Consider the following 13,852-nt stretch of genomic DNA (forward strand, 5'->3'; position numbering starts at 1 on the left):
GTTCTAAACGTTCTTACAATTCTTTAAAAAAATGGGGTAAACTTTCAAGCTATGCAATTCACGTTTTGCTTCGATGATGTAGACATTCATGGAGAGTTTTCTGGCTCTTTGTCCATTTGAAAATAGATATATTTACTACGACTCGATGAAAGTTTATGAGTTGAAATTATTCGAATCAATACATTCTTTTTCTTGAAGTGTTAGTTGAACTGGCTGAATAGAAACTCTGAGGAGTAGAATTACTATTTTTCTTGTGTCTTGTGTCAATTTTAGAAGTTCAGATATTTTGTTTAAGAATTATGATGTACAGAATTGTTTTCATAATATCATATATTTTTCAGAAGTTTTCATAGTATCACATATTTTTAGGAACATTAACAGTTTTTTCAAGTTTCGTTTCAGATTTACTCTAGACTAGCCGTGGGAAATCTGGAATCCCGAGTTCGTGTAGCCGAAGAAAATTCAGCATTATGGAGTTTTACTATTTCGGGTGAAATGAATCTCCGAAGAGTTCATGGAATGAAGTTTGTGCATTTTCTGAGGAGTTTGCATGAAAATTCGAGGTTTGTTTTTACAAAACTCTGAGGAGTTAGAGCATTTTCAGAGGTACGCGCATAAGATGTTCAAAGATAAACAAGCTCTGAGGAGTTGTACTTACACAATCTGAGGAAATGTACTTTCAAACTCTGAGGAGTTTTACTTCGAAGCTCTGAGGAGTTTTACTTTCAAGCTCTAAGGAGATGTATTTTTAAACTCTGAGGAGTTGTACTACCAAACTCTGAGGAGTTGTGCTCCGAAACTCTGAGGAGTTGTACTTCCAAACTCTGAGGAGTTGTACTTCCAAACTCTGAGGAGTTGTACTTCCAAACTCTGAGGAGTTGTACTTCCACACTCTGAGGAGTTGTGCTCTGAAACTCTGTGGAGTTGTACTTCCAAACTCTGAGGAGTTGTACTTCCAAACTCTGAGGAGTTGTACTTCCAAACTCTGAGGAGTTGTACTTCCACACTCTGAGGAGTTGTGCTCCGAAACTCTGTGGAGTTGAACTTCCAAACACTGAGGAGTTGATCTGAAAACTCTGAGGAATTAAACTGCCAAACTCTGAGGAGTTGTGCTCTGCGGAGTTGTACTTCCAAACTCTGAGGAGTTGTGCTACGAAACTCTGAGGAGTTGTATTGAAAACTCTGAGGAGAGGTACTTAAAAACTCTGAGGAGAGGTACTTAAAAACTCTGAGGAGATGTTATACTAATTGTTATGATGAGAAACTCTGTGGAGTTGAGCTGAAGAATTTTTGCTGAAAAATAGAAAATAGTTACTGAGCAAGTACTGTAAATGTTATTTGTGACTTAATAGTTTTTGATACTCAGCGGTAGAGTTTAGTTAAATATGCAGTCTTTGTTCCCAGATATTTGTATTGACTTCATTTGGTTGTTCTAATCAATACATGTTTTTGAAATAAACGTTCATTCTGACCTCACTTAAGGTTCATTTTTGACTGGAAATACACCATATAAGCTTTGCAATTACTGAATAGTGAAGTTACGAACTCTGAGGAGTTGTAACTACAAGCTTTGAGTAGTGAGATAAGATTAACTACTATGAGTTGCAAGAGAGTATGCTCTGAAGCGAAGAAAAATCTTCATCGAGAAGCTGTGAGAAGTTGTTTTATATAAATTCATCCTGTACAAAAAAAAAAAAAAAAAAACTCCGGGCGAGGAATAGAGCTGAAGAAGGACGGCTTACTTTTGAAGTGAAAAACGACGAGCGACCGGAGCAGGAATGACTTAACGGCCTAACAACAACCAAGGCCGGGACCGACGTTCTACTTCCCCATCCGATGGAAGATTGTAGCAGATGGGAATCAAACTCATGATCATCCGCTTATAAAGAGGACAGCGTAACCATTCGGCCAAGCCTGCTATCGAGAATATTTTCAGCATATGATATGCAGCATCTGTATGCAGTAGTGATTGCCTTTAAATTTTTGAGGAGTTTTTACTGACTGAAATCTGAGGAGTCAATCTCAAATGTTTTAGAAAAAAATTATTAATAATTGTCCTCAAATATTACTAATCTATGGAATGTGCTTGGAGGAGTTGCATGAAAATTATGGATGTAAAAAATTGAGCAGCTAAAATAAGTGTATTTAAGAAACAATTAAGGTGTAATCCTGATGAGTGTAATTTAAAAAAAAACGAGTACAATTACTAGATTAATTCTGATTTCGATTATTTTTTCCAATATAGTTTTGCATTGAGTGTGTCCTCCCCATTTTATAATATAGTCTAATATGAAACAAAGACGACATATTGAACGAAGGCGAATAAAAAAAAAAAAAAAAAAGTGTCAGGGAAGGAGCTGGAAGGAGTATATTACATACAAAGATTTAAAAGCCTAAGGACAACAGTCTGATTACGTGATTCGCCAAAAGTCAGTGTAATTTGAATTCGTTCGTGTCGGCGGTTTACAAATTGAACTGAATATTTGGTTTTTTAAATCAATGCGATTAAATGATTGTACCTAAATTTTGAGGTTCTCTGACTACGTTTAAGGACTAATAAAGTAAGGGGGGGATGTAGAGTCGTGCTATTTGTAAATACCATTACACATACCATCGTAGTTCCAAATGTTGGATACCTCTATACATCGAGTACTTTGGCAGGGAGTAAGTGTGGAGGAGACAGAGAGTGTGAGTGAGTGGAGGACGCAGGACGCGGTTCTGGAGATTATCCGAAACCTCCGAAACCTTACGGGCCGGAAGCGGCCTTCTTGCACTGTCGGTAAGCGGGTGGACGGGAGGATAGACCGGCATCTACAATGCGCATCCGCGCTACTACACTAGAGGTCGTATCGAGGTGCTCCGATTTGGATGAAACTTTCAGCGTTTGTTTGTCTATACATGAGATGAACTCATGCCAAATATGAACCCTCTACGACAAAGGAAAGTGGGGTAAAACGGGCTTTGAAGTTTGAGGTCCAAAAAACCTAAAAAATCTTAAAATTGCTCGCATTTCCGTAAAACTTCATCAATTCCAACTCTCTTAGATGCATTCAAAAGGTCTTTTGAAGCACTTCAAAATGTGCCATAGACATCCAGGATTGGTTCGACTTTTTCTCTTAGCTTTTGCAAATTACTGTCAAAAATGGATTTTTTTAAACCCTTAATATCTTTTTGCAACAGCCTCCAACACCCATACTCCCATAGGTCAAAAGATAGGTAATTACATGGACTATAATCCTATGGAAATAACTTTTTGGCCAATCGCAGTTTTTCTCATAGTTTTTCGATTTTTCTAGAACAAACATTTTACAACGTTAGTTTTTGCCCTGTAGGCCGTCATAGCGGCGCTTTTTGGTCTCAATGTTGTCATATTCGGAATTCTCGGACAATTTCACGTAAGTTAGAAGTATTGGAGTTGTAAATTTGATTTGAAATATAATTAAATAAAACATTTTTGAAAAAAGAAATAGATATTATTTACCCTGTGATCAATACGTCAAATGCTGTATTAAGTAGGCGAAAACCTGTTTTACCCCTAATCTAACAAATTGTTAAAAAATAATTTAATTTATTCTAAATGACAATTTTTCCAATCAAATTTACAACTCAAATACTTCTAACTTACGTGAAATTGTCCGAGGATTCCGAATATGACAAAATTGAGACCAAAAAATGTCGCTATGGCGGCCTACAGGGCAAAAACTAACGTTGTAAAATGTTTGTTCTAGAAAAACCGAAAAACTATGAGAAAAACTGCGATTGGCCAAAAAGTTATTTCCATAGGCTTATAGTCCATGTAATTACCTATCTTTTGACCTATGGGAGTATGGGTGTTGGAGGCTGTTGCAAAAAGATATTAAGGGTTTGAAAAAATCAATTTTTGACAGTAATTTGCAAAAGCTAAGAGAAAAAGTCGAACCAATCCTGGATGTCTATGGCACATTTTGAAGTGCTTCAAAAGACCTTTCGAATGCATCTAAGAGAGTTGGAATTGATGAAGTTTTACGGAAATGCGAGCAATTTTAAGATTTTTTAGATTTTTTAGACCCCAAACTTCAAAGCCCGTTTTACCCCACTTCCCTTTGTCGTAGAGGGCTCATATTTGGCATGAGTTCATCTCATGTATAGATAAAAAGTTTCTGAAAGTTTCATCCAAATCGGAGCACCTCGATACGACCTGTTACACATTGGTGAAAAACTCGCTCTTAATGGATGGTTCCCAGGTGCACCTGACCATGGTCCCCAGGATTAAGTGATTTGATGTTTTCGATAAACATGTGGGATTGTCGAATGGTTTAATTATTAAACACATGTTCAAAGTTTGTTTGAAGACTTCCAAGTCTGGTCTGTACGGCGATCTACGATTCACTTTTTAAGTTCGCAATGTTTCAGATGCAATAATCATGGTTGTTAATATTGGGCGGATTCTTCAACTACAAGACCGTTTGCATCTGAAGGGAGATAAAGAATATGGTTTAGATTGCTTATAACTTTATTTATACATCAGTTTTATACAAAAAGCGTAGTACATATACAAAGGCACTTGTTGACTTCAATGTTGTAATATGCTAATCCTTAGTTTATACAGCTCAAAAAAAGTTCCCAGATTAACCAATGAACTTAATCCTATGGTCTGTAGATTATCTGCATATATTTTGGAATAAACGGGTTGCTCATTTTCAATTGGCATTGAATTGGTAGATTTTTAATATGAGGTTCACCTGTTGATTTGCTAATAACATTGATTTAGCAGAATAATAAATTACATTCATCACAATCACAACTAAACAATACATTTTACGTACCCCTGCATTTACATAATAAAACTAACCAACTTTAGCATCATAAATAACAGACTTTCAGTAAACGCCTTACGTACAAATTACCATTGGAATGGCAATGTTTGATTCAAAGATTTTTAGAGAGGGATTGTCTATGATCTACGTTTGAAAAAAAAAAGAAGATATTCCTCAAGTTTTGGTAACAATCAGTTCGCTACAAATCTTCAATCGTCGCGTTACTTTTCATTTCACTCTTTTAATCGTTCCGATTGAACAATCAATCGTAGAAATTAATACTTATTTCCGTGGTAGCAGTACCGTGAGCCTATTCCCGCCCAATAGCGCTCTCTTGATTAATTTATGTAATCATAAAACGGGTTATTCTTTACCTGATTGTTTTCATTTTTTCAAGCAATTGGTCACGTGTTCTAGGTAGACTCACGGTACGTACATTCCAGGAATAATGCTATTCTAATGAGCCGTAAAGAAAACCAATTTGCGCGGTTTTCAGGTGTTATTTCTTCATCTTTAGCCCTACTAAGCAAAGCAGCAGCAGGCTGATGATCCAGATGATGATCGTGCCGTAGCCCATGTATACTTGGAAGTCCGTTATGCTCCAGCCTTTAACCAGCACATTGCGCATAGATATCGATGGCACCGTGAACGGGAAGCAGTAAGCGATGTACTGCAGGTAACGGGGCATTCCTTCCAAGGGCCACATTATTCCTGAATATTGATACGAAGTGATGATTAGTTTTAACTTCAATCAACATAGTTAATATAGAAGCACAACTTACCACACATGATAATCATCGGATAGAAGGTACCCGTAGCCATGAAGTTGGCCGTTGAGTGCGCATCGCAGAAAATGGAGATGAGCAGCCCTGGAAAAATGATAATTTGAAATCAAGTAAATTCATCACGTATAAAGTTGTACAGTTGTTGTAGCTGTATACAGCAATTCCCCACGAAAACAGCATGATTCAAAAAATGTCGACTTTTTTCACCGTTTGACGAAAATGGGGAAAACGACTTGCGTCTTTTAATTACGAAAATTTTGGTACCCAAACATGTATAGGTCATCGCTGAAATTTTAAAGTTATCGCAAGTGAAAAAGGTCGATTTTTTCCGTTTTCGTCATTTTTCCATTTATGCGCGTGGCGTGTCAAAAAACCCAGTTTTTATTTAAAAAAAAAATCGTATCTCGGAATATTGAAATCATAACTTCGCCATTTTTTTTTATATATTACGTAAAATTTTCCGAGACCTTCAAAACAGCATTTTGAGTTTTCATACGACCTTTTCAAATGTTAGGCTAGATATTTGAAACTTCTAACTTTTTTTCCTTGAAAGCCTATCTAATACCCTTTCATTTGCGTCTAAGACTGCTAAAATCGGATGCGGAGTTATGATTGTTTGGAAAAGTGGTTTTGTAAAAATCGACGAAAATGGTTATTTTCGGACCACCCTAAAACGGCGTAGGTAACTCTAATGGTCAAATAAAAAACATGAAAACATGATTTTCGAATTTTTTTTATATGTTTTAGGGGACAAAACTCCGCAATTTTTGAGCCATAGCGAAGTATGGTCAAAAATCCTGCGACCGAGTTATGATTTTTTGGAAAAATAGTGATTTTTGGAACAAATCGAAATTTCATGCATAAATTTGTTTGAATCAGAAAATTCATTCTGAAATAGGGACAGGGGGGCAGAATGGACCATGGGGGAGAATGGGCCACCCTTCGTTTTGGGCTTTAGAATGGATTTAGACCAACCGTAAGGCAAGGGTCTTATGAAGGACGTCAAATAACATCACCACACCGAAAACGACGTTTGAATTCATAATTCATTCGAATTATGAGCAAAAATGTAAATTTATTGACAAAACTACGCAAATGTTGTTTATTTCGAGGTTTTTAAATAAGCTTTCTGAAAAGTTGGATTGTTTGAAAAAGTTTGTTAAATGCTTATAATGTTTCTAGATGTTACTACCAAGGTAAACAAACAATAACGGAACCTTCAAATCATTTAGAGGCTTGGTGGTGGAAGTGTTAAATTAAAATCCACTTGGGGGCAGAATGGACCACCGTTTTCCTGCCTTACAAAAACAATCAAAAGTTACGAAATTTGAGCTAAATGGATTATTTCACTCCTGGTAGCTTCACAAACCACGTTTAACATTCCAACGCTCAAGGCTCCAAAAAAGATGGAACGGTAACTTCAACTCAATGGTTCTCGGGCATATAACTCAACCTGTTGCGAATAGTCGTAGAATCCAAACACCGTCTTGAGAGCAGCTTATTTCAGTCAGCCTCAAAGCTGTAATTTATTCAAATTAAGTATAATTTAGGTTAAATGTTAAGGTTTACTCACTTTTACAGTGTTGCACTAAAACTGGAGTTTCTTCTAAACTAATTCGTAACAACATAAACTAAACTTGGCATATACCAATAACTAAATCGAAACCTTCTCCCTTCTTGGGCTGAAGTTAATTATCCTCCCTTTGACGTTGATCTTCTCAGTCTGTCAAATACATCGAGGGAGTGCACAGTGCTAAACGAATAAATCTAACGCACAATACTTGCGGCAACACAACCAATCAAGATGATTCTTCTTTCCAGTGATTTGTTAGGATGTCTAGATAATTCTAGAACTTTGCAGAACTTAATTAGATCAAATCTGTATTTTTTGCGATCAAAAACATCGTTCCAACTTTTTTTTTTCGCGTGTAAAAAAAATGCCAAAAATTCCACGGAGGCAGTTGTTTAAAAAAAGGTGGAACGATGTTTTCGGTCGCAGAAATTACAGATTAGTTCAAATCAAGTTCTGCAAAATTTTAGGATCATCTAGACATTCTTACAAATCACTGGAAATAAGAATCGTCCCGATTGGTTGAGTAATGCACGAGAACCAGCGAGTTGAAGTTACCGTTCCACCTTTTTTGTGAGGCTTGGGCGTCCGTGTAAGTTGGACATGCGCTGGGCGTTCCAGTGTTAATGCAACATTAGTTGACTTTTTAGTTGTTTCGATGCTTATTTGTAAAAATAGTGTCTTATTGGGACATATTTGCACTATTTACAAAAATGTTTGTAAAAGTGGTCTAACTTCATGGAAACTATGTTAAAAAGGTCCCTAAAGTCATTTCTTATCTCCCTTCAACGTTGTGTTAGACGAAATGGCTTGTTTTCTAAGGTGGCCCATTCTGCACCGCAGGGTGGTCCATTCCACCCCGCACCCTGGAAAAGTAGACATTTTTTTTAATTGCGTCAAAAATAGTTTTAGGCTAAAAATTTTCATCAACCAAGTATACAACATTGAAGGGAACATCCCAAAGCATAAGCCTACTACACTGAATTCATAAATTTGTATGTTTTTCTATGGTTTTTGGGGCATTTTACTTAGGCTGGCCATTCTGCCCCCTGCCCCTAAGCACATTCCTTTCCACTTACCAAACAACATTCCCGCAAACCCGAGCAACATCAGGAGGCCTATCACCACAGCGTTGCTGCCTTGGTTCTGGACATCGAAAACGAACGTCGCGAGAAGAACGATCTCGATACATTGCAGCAGCATAATCGACGTTTGCGTCATTATGTGTGCCAGCAGCAGCTCGAGGGCCGTGATGCCTGTTGCCATCGTTGTCGTCGTTGTTAACGTGAGTCACATGTGTTTGCATAAGACATGGAAAGATGGAGAAGAAAAGAAACATTCCTTAAAGCAATTGTTTTCGTTCAAGATGGCATGAATTGGACATACCTGCGACTAGTGTTCTGTCCCAAACTCCTTCAAGTCGATCGGTAATAAAGATCGTGGCGGTGATCAGCGTAGCGAGGAAGAATACCATTCTACAAAAAAAAAGTTCATCGATTAGTTGAAGAATGAAATGTGTTCTACAAGTCACTCACGTCATGATAACTCCAGGAGCCATGAAATTGGTGAATTCATCGTCAAATGTGCCGTATAATGGGGTTTCAAAGTTAATGGGAGCGTTTGCTAATTGCTTGGGCAGCTGGCATTCGGTCATTAAGTATTCGGCAAAGTTTTTATACGCCTCAAGCAGCTTTTTCTCCAAAAAGAACGTCACCTGCTGGTCGGATTTGTCCAGGTACACCTTGATCTCTTGGTTGTCGTACGATCCTGGTTCTGCGTCGCGTACATTGTCTCTAACGTCTTGCAGTGATTCTGTGAAGTTTGAGGTGAAGTAGATGAATCCCCATATCTTGCCCTTTTTGGTAGCGTGATATGCATCGTCAAACGTGTCGTAATATTCCTGCAAAGAGAAGCAATCATTTCGTGTTGCCGCCGTTCCCAGCGGAAGTGGAAAACTAGCTAGAAAAAGTAGTTTTACGTTTGGCTCTATACGCTCTTTAAAATTTATGTAGCTATCTCTATGGTAGAAGCGAAATCAGCTCGACATTGAATCAATGATTTATAGTTCAACACAAATAAAAGTGCTTGCAGAATCAGATCATTTTTTCCAGTCTTTTTAAGGAGGGGCAAATGGTTTGTATGATTAGAAAATTGCAGGCAATATGGAGCAAACTTTGAGCAAACCGCCTTCTGTAACTTTATAGGGTGTTTTTTTTTTCTTTATAAGAACTAGGTAAAGACATTTCAAAAAAGGTTTGGATTGATACTTCCGAATATCTAAATATCGCAAAGATGCCAGCAACAATTCTTTGAGTTGAGTTCGTTCCATCATAGAGTATAAGCTGATAAGATTTTTAAAGAGATTCTACAGCCGCTTGCATGAACTAAGATTTTTGCGAATATCCTTCTACCAAACCTGCACTGCGAAGCTCCGGTTCAAGTGGTTCAGAAACGCGCAGGACGTTTTATACAGTTCGCAGTCGTACTCGTCTTTGTAGTAGGTATGGATCAAGGATTTGTTGAAGCACTCCTGGATGTTGCTGACCTCGTCGTTCACGATCCCCAGCCGCAGTTCTTTCGGGTCGCCACCTATCGCTACGTAAAAACTTACCAGCTGAAATATGGGGTAAAGGAACAGAAATACCATTCCACTGCAAGTACATTGGCAAAAAAGGAAATAATATGGCGATAAATTTTTAGCGGATCAGTTGGAAAGCAAAAAACAAAAGTTTATGAAATGTGACGAAGATATAGAGAACCGTATCCGAGTGGAATTGAGATGCTCTAAGCAAACCCGAAAATTGAATAGAGAAAACAGGAAGAAGTGGTTTGATGAGTTCTTTTGATTTCCGTTTCGAAACGTGCCTCAGTATGATGTCATGCGTCTTTAGGTCACTAAAATAAGAGTTTTTCTTATTATTGAATGTTAAATTACAATTCTTACCAATCAAGCGTCTGGAAACACGGTATTTACGAATAATGTGCGTATTGCGTTTTGCTCTTCAAAATAAAAAATACTGTAATATTTTTTTTTAACTTCACATTATTTTTGTGTGAATATTCTACAGACAAATTAAACCTTTTTTAATGCTAGTATATTATTTGTCTACATATATACAAATTATAAATCATAACTTTTTGTACAATTTATATGTTAGTTTCAGGGCAAGACTCACCATCATATTGTTTAATCTGCTCAGACCTGACTTTTCAGAAAAAAAAATAGGTAATGTTCGAAATATTAATGATTCCATAGCCCTAAAATAGCTCAAGAAACAATATAAAGCTTGTGAAGCGATATATTTTTTAAAGTCACATATTTTGGGCACCCTAACGTACTAAGATGTTACAAATGACTCAATTTTGCGAACAATTCAGGGTACCATCATGTTGGGGGGAAACGGGACACATGGGGCAAATTAGGACAGCTGTTTTAGCCAGGTTCTTGCACTTTATTTTGATATTTTTGATCGATTTCAGTTAGAACAGATACAGATCAACTGAATAAGTGGATTGATTTCCAAATTTGAAGCTTTGTAATGCTTTAAAAACGCTGTCCCTATTCAGACTTTAGTCCCGATTCGCCCCAGTTGACGGTATGATCCCCTAGGCGTACTGTGTCACAGGACCTGGTGTTTTCTTATTTAAGGGGTTACATACATGTAGAAAATCAAAAATTTCATATTTCAGAAAATTTTATAAATCCACTTAAAAGATGATTTTCAATCACTCCTGAAAGTTTCATGAAGATATTTCATGATTAAACTGAGTAAGAGACGATTTACGTTCAAAACTCCGCCATGCGCAAAGCGAGCTGTCGAACTTTGTGTACGTTTTTCTCTGAACACCGAGTTGATTTACGGATGCCACGATATCTCGAGATGGGATGGACCAAATTGGCTGGAATTTGAGATGAAGACTTGCAAGACATATCCTGTGTGCATGACGAAGCCCGATTTTGAAATATTGCTTTTTAAAAAAATACAAAAATCAAAAACTGGCGATTTTTTATATGAAAAACATAAAAATATTTTTATCTTTTTTTCAAACAAACTTTTTGAAAATCGGGCTTCGTCATGCACACAGGACCGGTTTAACGAGGCTTCACCAAAATTTGGAGCCGATTTGGTTAAAGCAGTGTGGAGATATCGTGGCACCCGTTTTTTGAAACTGCTAACTTAAATTGGCTATATCTCGGCAATGATATAACCAAATATCTTCAAATTTATTTTGATAATAGTTGAAAATATATATTTTAATGCCCTTAAAATCGATTTAAAAAAAGTTTAAGTGTGTGCCCAAACCAACCTCTTACATTTTTGTTGATTTACATGTATGTAACCCCTTAAGTTTTAATGGGATTTAATCCATAAACTCGGCGCGTTTTGATTTATGGCAGATTTAAGACTCCTAACGATGTTAGAATTTTTCAAAATCCTCATGAGTCATAGTTCTTGTTCCAGGGAACAATTTTGTCGAAGAGTGCGAAAACATTCATCAACTATTAACATTCCAACTCCCAAGGCTCCAACAAATTTGGAACGGTAACTTCAACTCGCTGGTTCTCGGGCATAACTTACCCAATCAATACGATTCTTTTTTCCAGTGATTTGTTAGGACGTCTAGATGATTCTTGAACTTTGCAGAACTCAATTTGATCAAATCTGTAATTTTTGCGATCAACTTCCAACTTTTTTTTTCGCATGTAATAAAATCGCCGCGGTTGCAGTTAGAACGATGTTTCCGGTCGCAGAAAGTATAGATTAGTTCAAAACAAGTTCTGTAAAATTTTAGGATCCAACCAGCGAGTTGAAGTTACCGTTCCAACTTTTTTGGGAGGCTTGGGCGTCCGTGTAAGTTGAACATGCGTTGGGCGTTCCAATGTTAAGAATGTTACAGAATTTATAGCTCTTCTGCCAGCCCTTGCTGCTGCCGCAGAAAAAAAAATAGGTTTTAAACTTATTGAACTTTTTCACTGAAGACGATAATTTCTGTTCTGTTTTTATATTGAAACTTCTGGGGATCACGATCTATCCGGCTATGTAATATCCTTGAGCACAACGACCAAACCTTGTTTATTTGGGACGAGAGCATGTTTGTTCACAACTTTATTGCACATTGTTTTATTTATGATTCGATCAAATCTAACCTAAAGTACTACATTCAACTACGTCGGCAATTGAACTGTGTGTCCATGTTATGCCTATCAAGTCAGATAGTTCAAGTAGCGTTCACAATCAGGGAATAGTTACGATGGAGTCTGTCCTTTTCAGCGCAACTTTCCACAATTTTGTGTTTTGTTTTAGATAAAACGGAAACGTTAATTTATAGATATCGTACGTAGTCAAGGTAATAAAAGAAAACGCATGGTGAATCTGAAACCCGATTTCAGAAAATCGTTCAGTGATGTGCAGTAAACGCAGTGCGGTTATGATTAGATGATATAAGATAAATTACCGTTATTGTATGATTGTAGAAGAGTTGTCCGATTGCGAGAAAATAAAAGCTGCGTTGGTGAAGCATACTTACGCTGGTTGCCGGATCATTTGCAGGTAATTTTTCGACAGCAAAGCATTCATTCTTCGTTTCGTCGTAAAGCTCAACAGCTCTTTAATGCTTTTTGTGATTGGTTTGCCGCTTTCTTCGTACAAACTTTTGCTCTTTTCGTCAGTTGCGGAAGTGAGGGGTGGGATGGATTTTTTGATATCGGTTCCAACGTCTTCGATGATCGGGGGCGATTCGATCGACTTTATGCTACGTATCGTGTGTGACTGATGTGTGGTCCTGTCGGCTTCTTCGGACGGACCATGTTTTTGGCAAAGGCTGAGAAAAGCATCTTCCAGATTTGTACAGTTGAATCGCTCTAGAATGGCGACCGGCGAATCCTCTGCTAGCAGAATTCCATTTCGCATCAAACCAATCTGAAAAAAGCGTTATAAATTAAAAAAAAAGCATTGAAAGCGTTCGTAGCCCGCTTTTCGCAATCTTACACAAGAAGCTTGTCTCGCTTCCTCGATGTAGTGTGTCGTTATTATCACAGCCAGTTTACTTGAACTTGTCGTTTCGACTAAATATTGCCATATTCTTTCTCGCAGCAACGGGTCAAGACCAACGGTCGGCTCGTCCAAGATCAGCAATTCAGGCTCATGGACCATGGCAGCGGCGAAGGAAACCCGTCTTTGTTGACCCCCACTGCAATTTCCGACATGGCTGAAAACGAGACGAGAGGAGAGAGAGAGAGACATTGAAGAACGTGCGTTGTAAGTATTGCTCATTGCTTGAGCCATCATCAGTGTCACGACCCAGCGCCGAGTCGTGGTTAATTCTGGTTTCCTTTTTTTTGGCTTTACCGGTCGTCGCAAGGTAGCTCAAGCAGTTCTTTGAGTAGTTTGTATCGTTCTCGAATTTTCTCCGTCGACATCCCGTATATCCTTCCGAAGTAGTAGATGGTTTCCTTGATGGAGAATTCCTCAACCAGGGCTATTTCCTGGGGCATGTAACCGATACGTGGGCCCGGCACGCCGGAACCTGGTGTCCCTGGCGTTCCACCAAGCACGCTGATTTCTCCATCGTTGAGAAATTTCCTTCCCACGATGCACGAGAGGAGTGTTGTTTTTCCGCATCCGGACGCACCCAGTAATCCATATCTGAAAAAAAGTTTTATAGTTTCTCTGATTATGCAATGTATCGCAAAATATTTT

At 37.9% G+C, this 13,852-nt stretch overlaps 1 protein-coding gene across 2 annotated transcripts in view; it reads right to left on the reverse strand.

The window, feature by feature from the left end:
* Nucleotides 1-4,474: 4,474 nt before the first annotated feature.
* Nucleotides 4,475-13,852, reverse strand: part of LOC120425488 (ABC transporter G family member 20) — a 33,439-nt gene continuing 24,061 nt past the window's right edge. For both annotated transcript variants that reach the window (XM_039590033.2, XM_039590032.2), the window contains 9 exons: nt 13,502-13,798; nt 13,142-13,361; nt 12,681-13,072; nt 9,568-9,802; nt 8,687-9,051; nt 8,538-8,626; nt 8,231-8,407; nt 5,579-5,665; nt 4,475-5,507 (listed from right to left, as the gene is read on the reverse strand). In XM_039590033.2, the coding sequence (XP_039445967.1) occupies nt 5,296-5,507; nt 5,579-5,665; nt 8,231-8,407; nt 8,538-8,626; nt 8,687-9,051; nt 9,568-9,802; nt 12,681-13,072; nt 13,142-13,361; nt 13,502-13,798 (2,074 nt within the window). In that variant the 3' untranslated portion in view covers nt 4,475-5,295. The remainder of the gene's footprint in view (nt 5,508-5,578; nt 5,666-8,230; nt 8,408-8,537; nt 8,627-8,686; nt 9,052-9,567; nt 9,803-12,680; nt 13,073-13,141; nt 13,362-13,501; nt 13,799-13,852) is intronic.

Source organism: Culex pipiens, chromosome 1 (assembly GCF_016801865.2).
Source record: "Culex pipiens pallens isolate TS chromosome 1, TS_CPP_V2, whole genome shotgun sequence".
Taxonomy (NCBI): domain Eukaryota; kingdom Metazoa; phylum Arthropoda; class Insecta; order Diptera; family Culicidae; genus Culex; species Culex pipiens.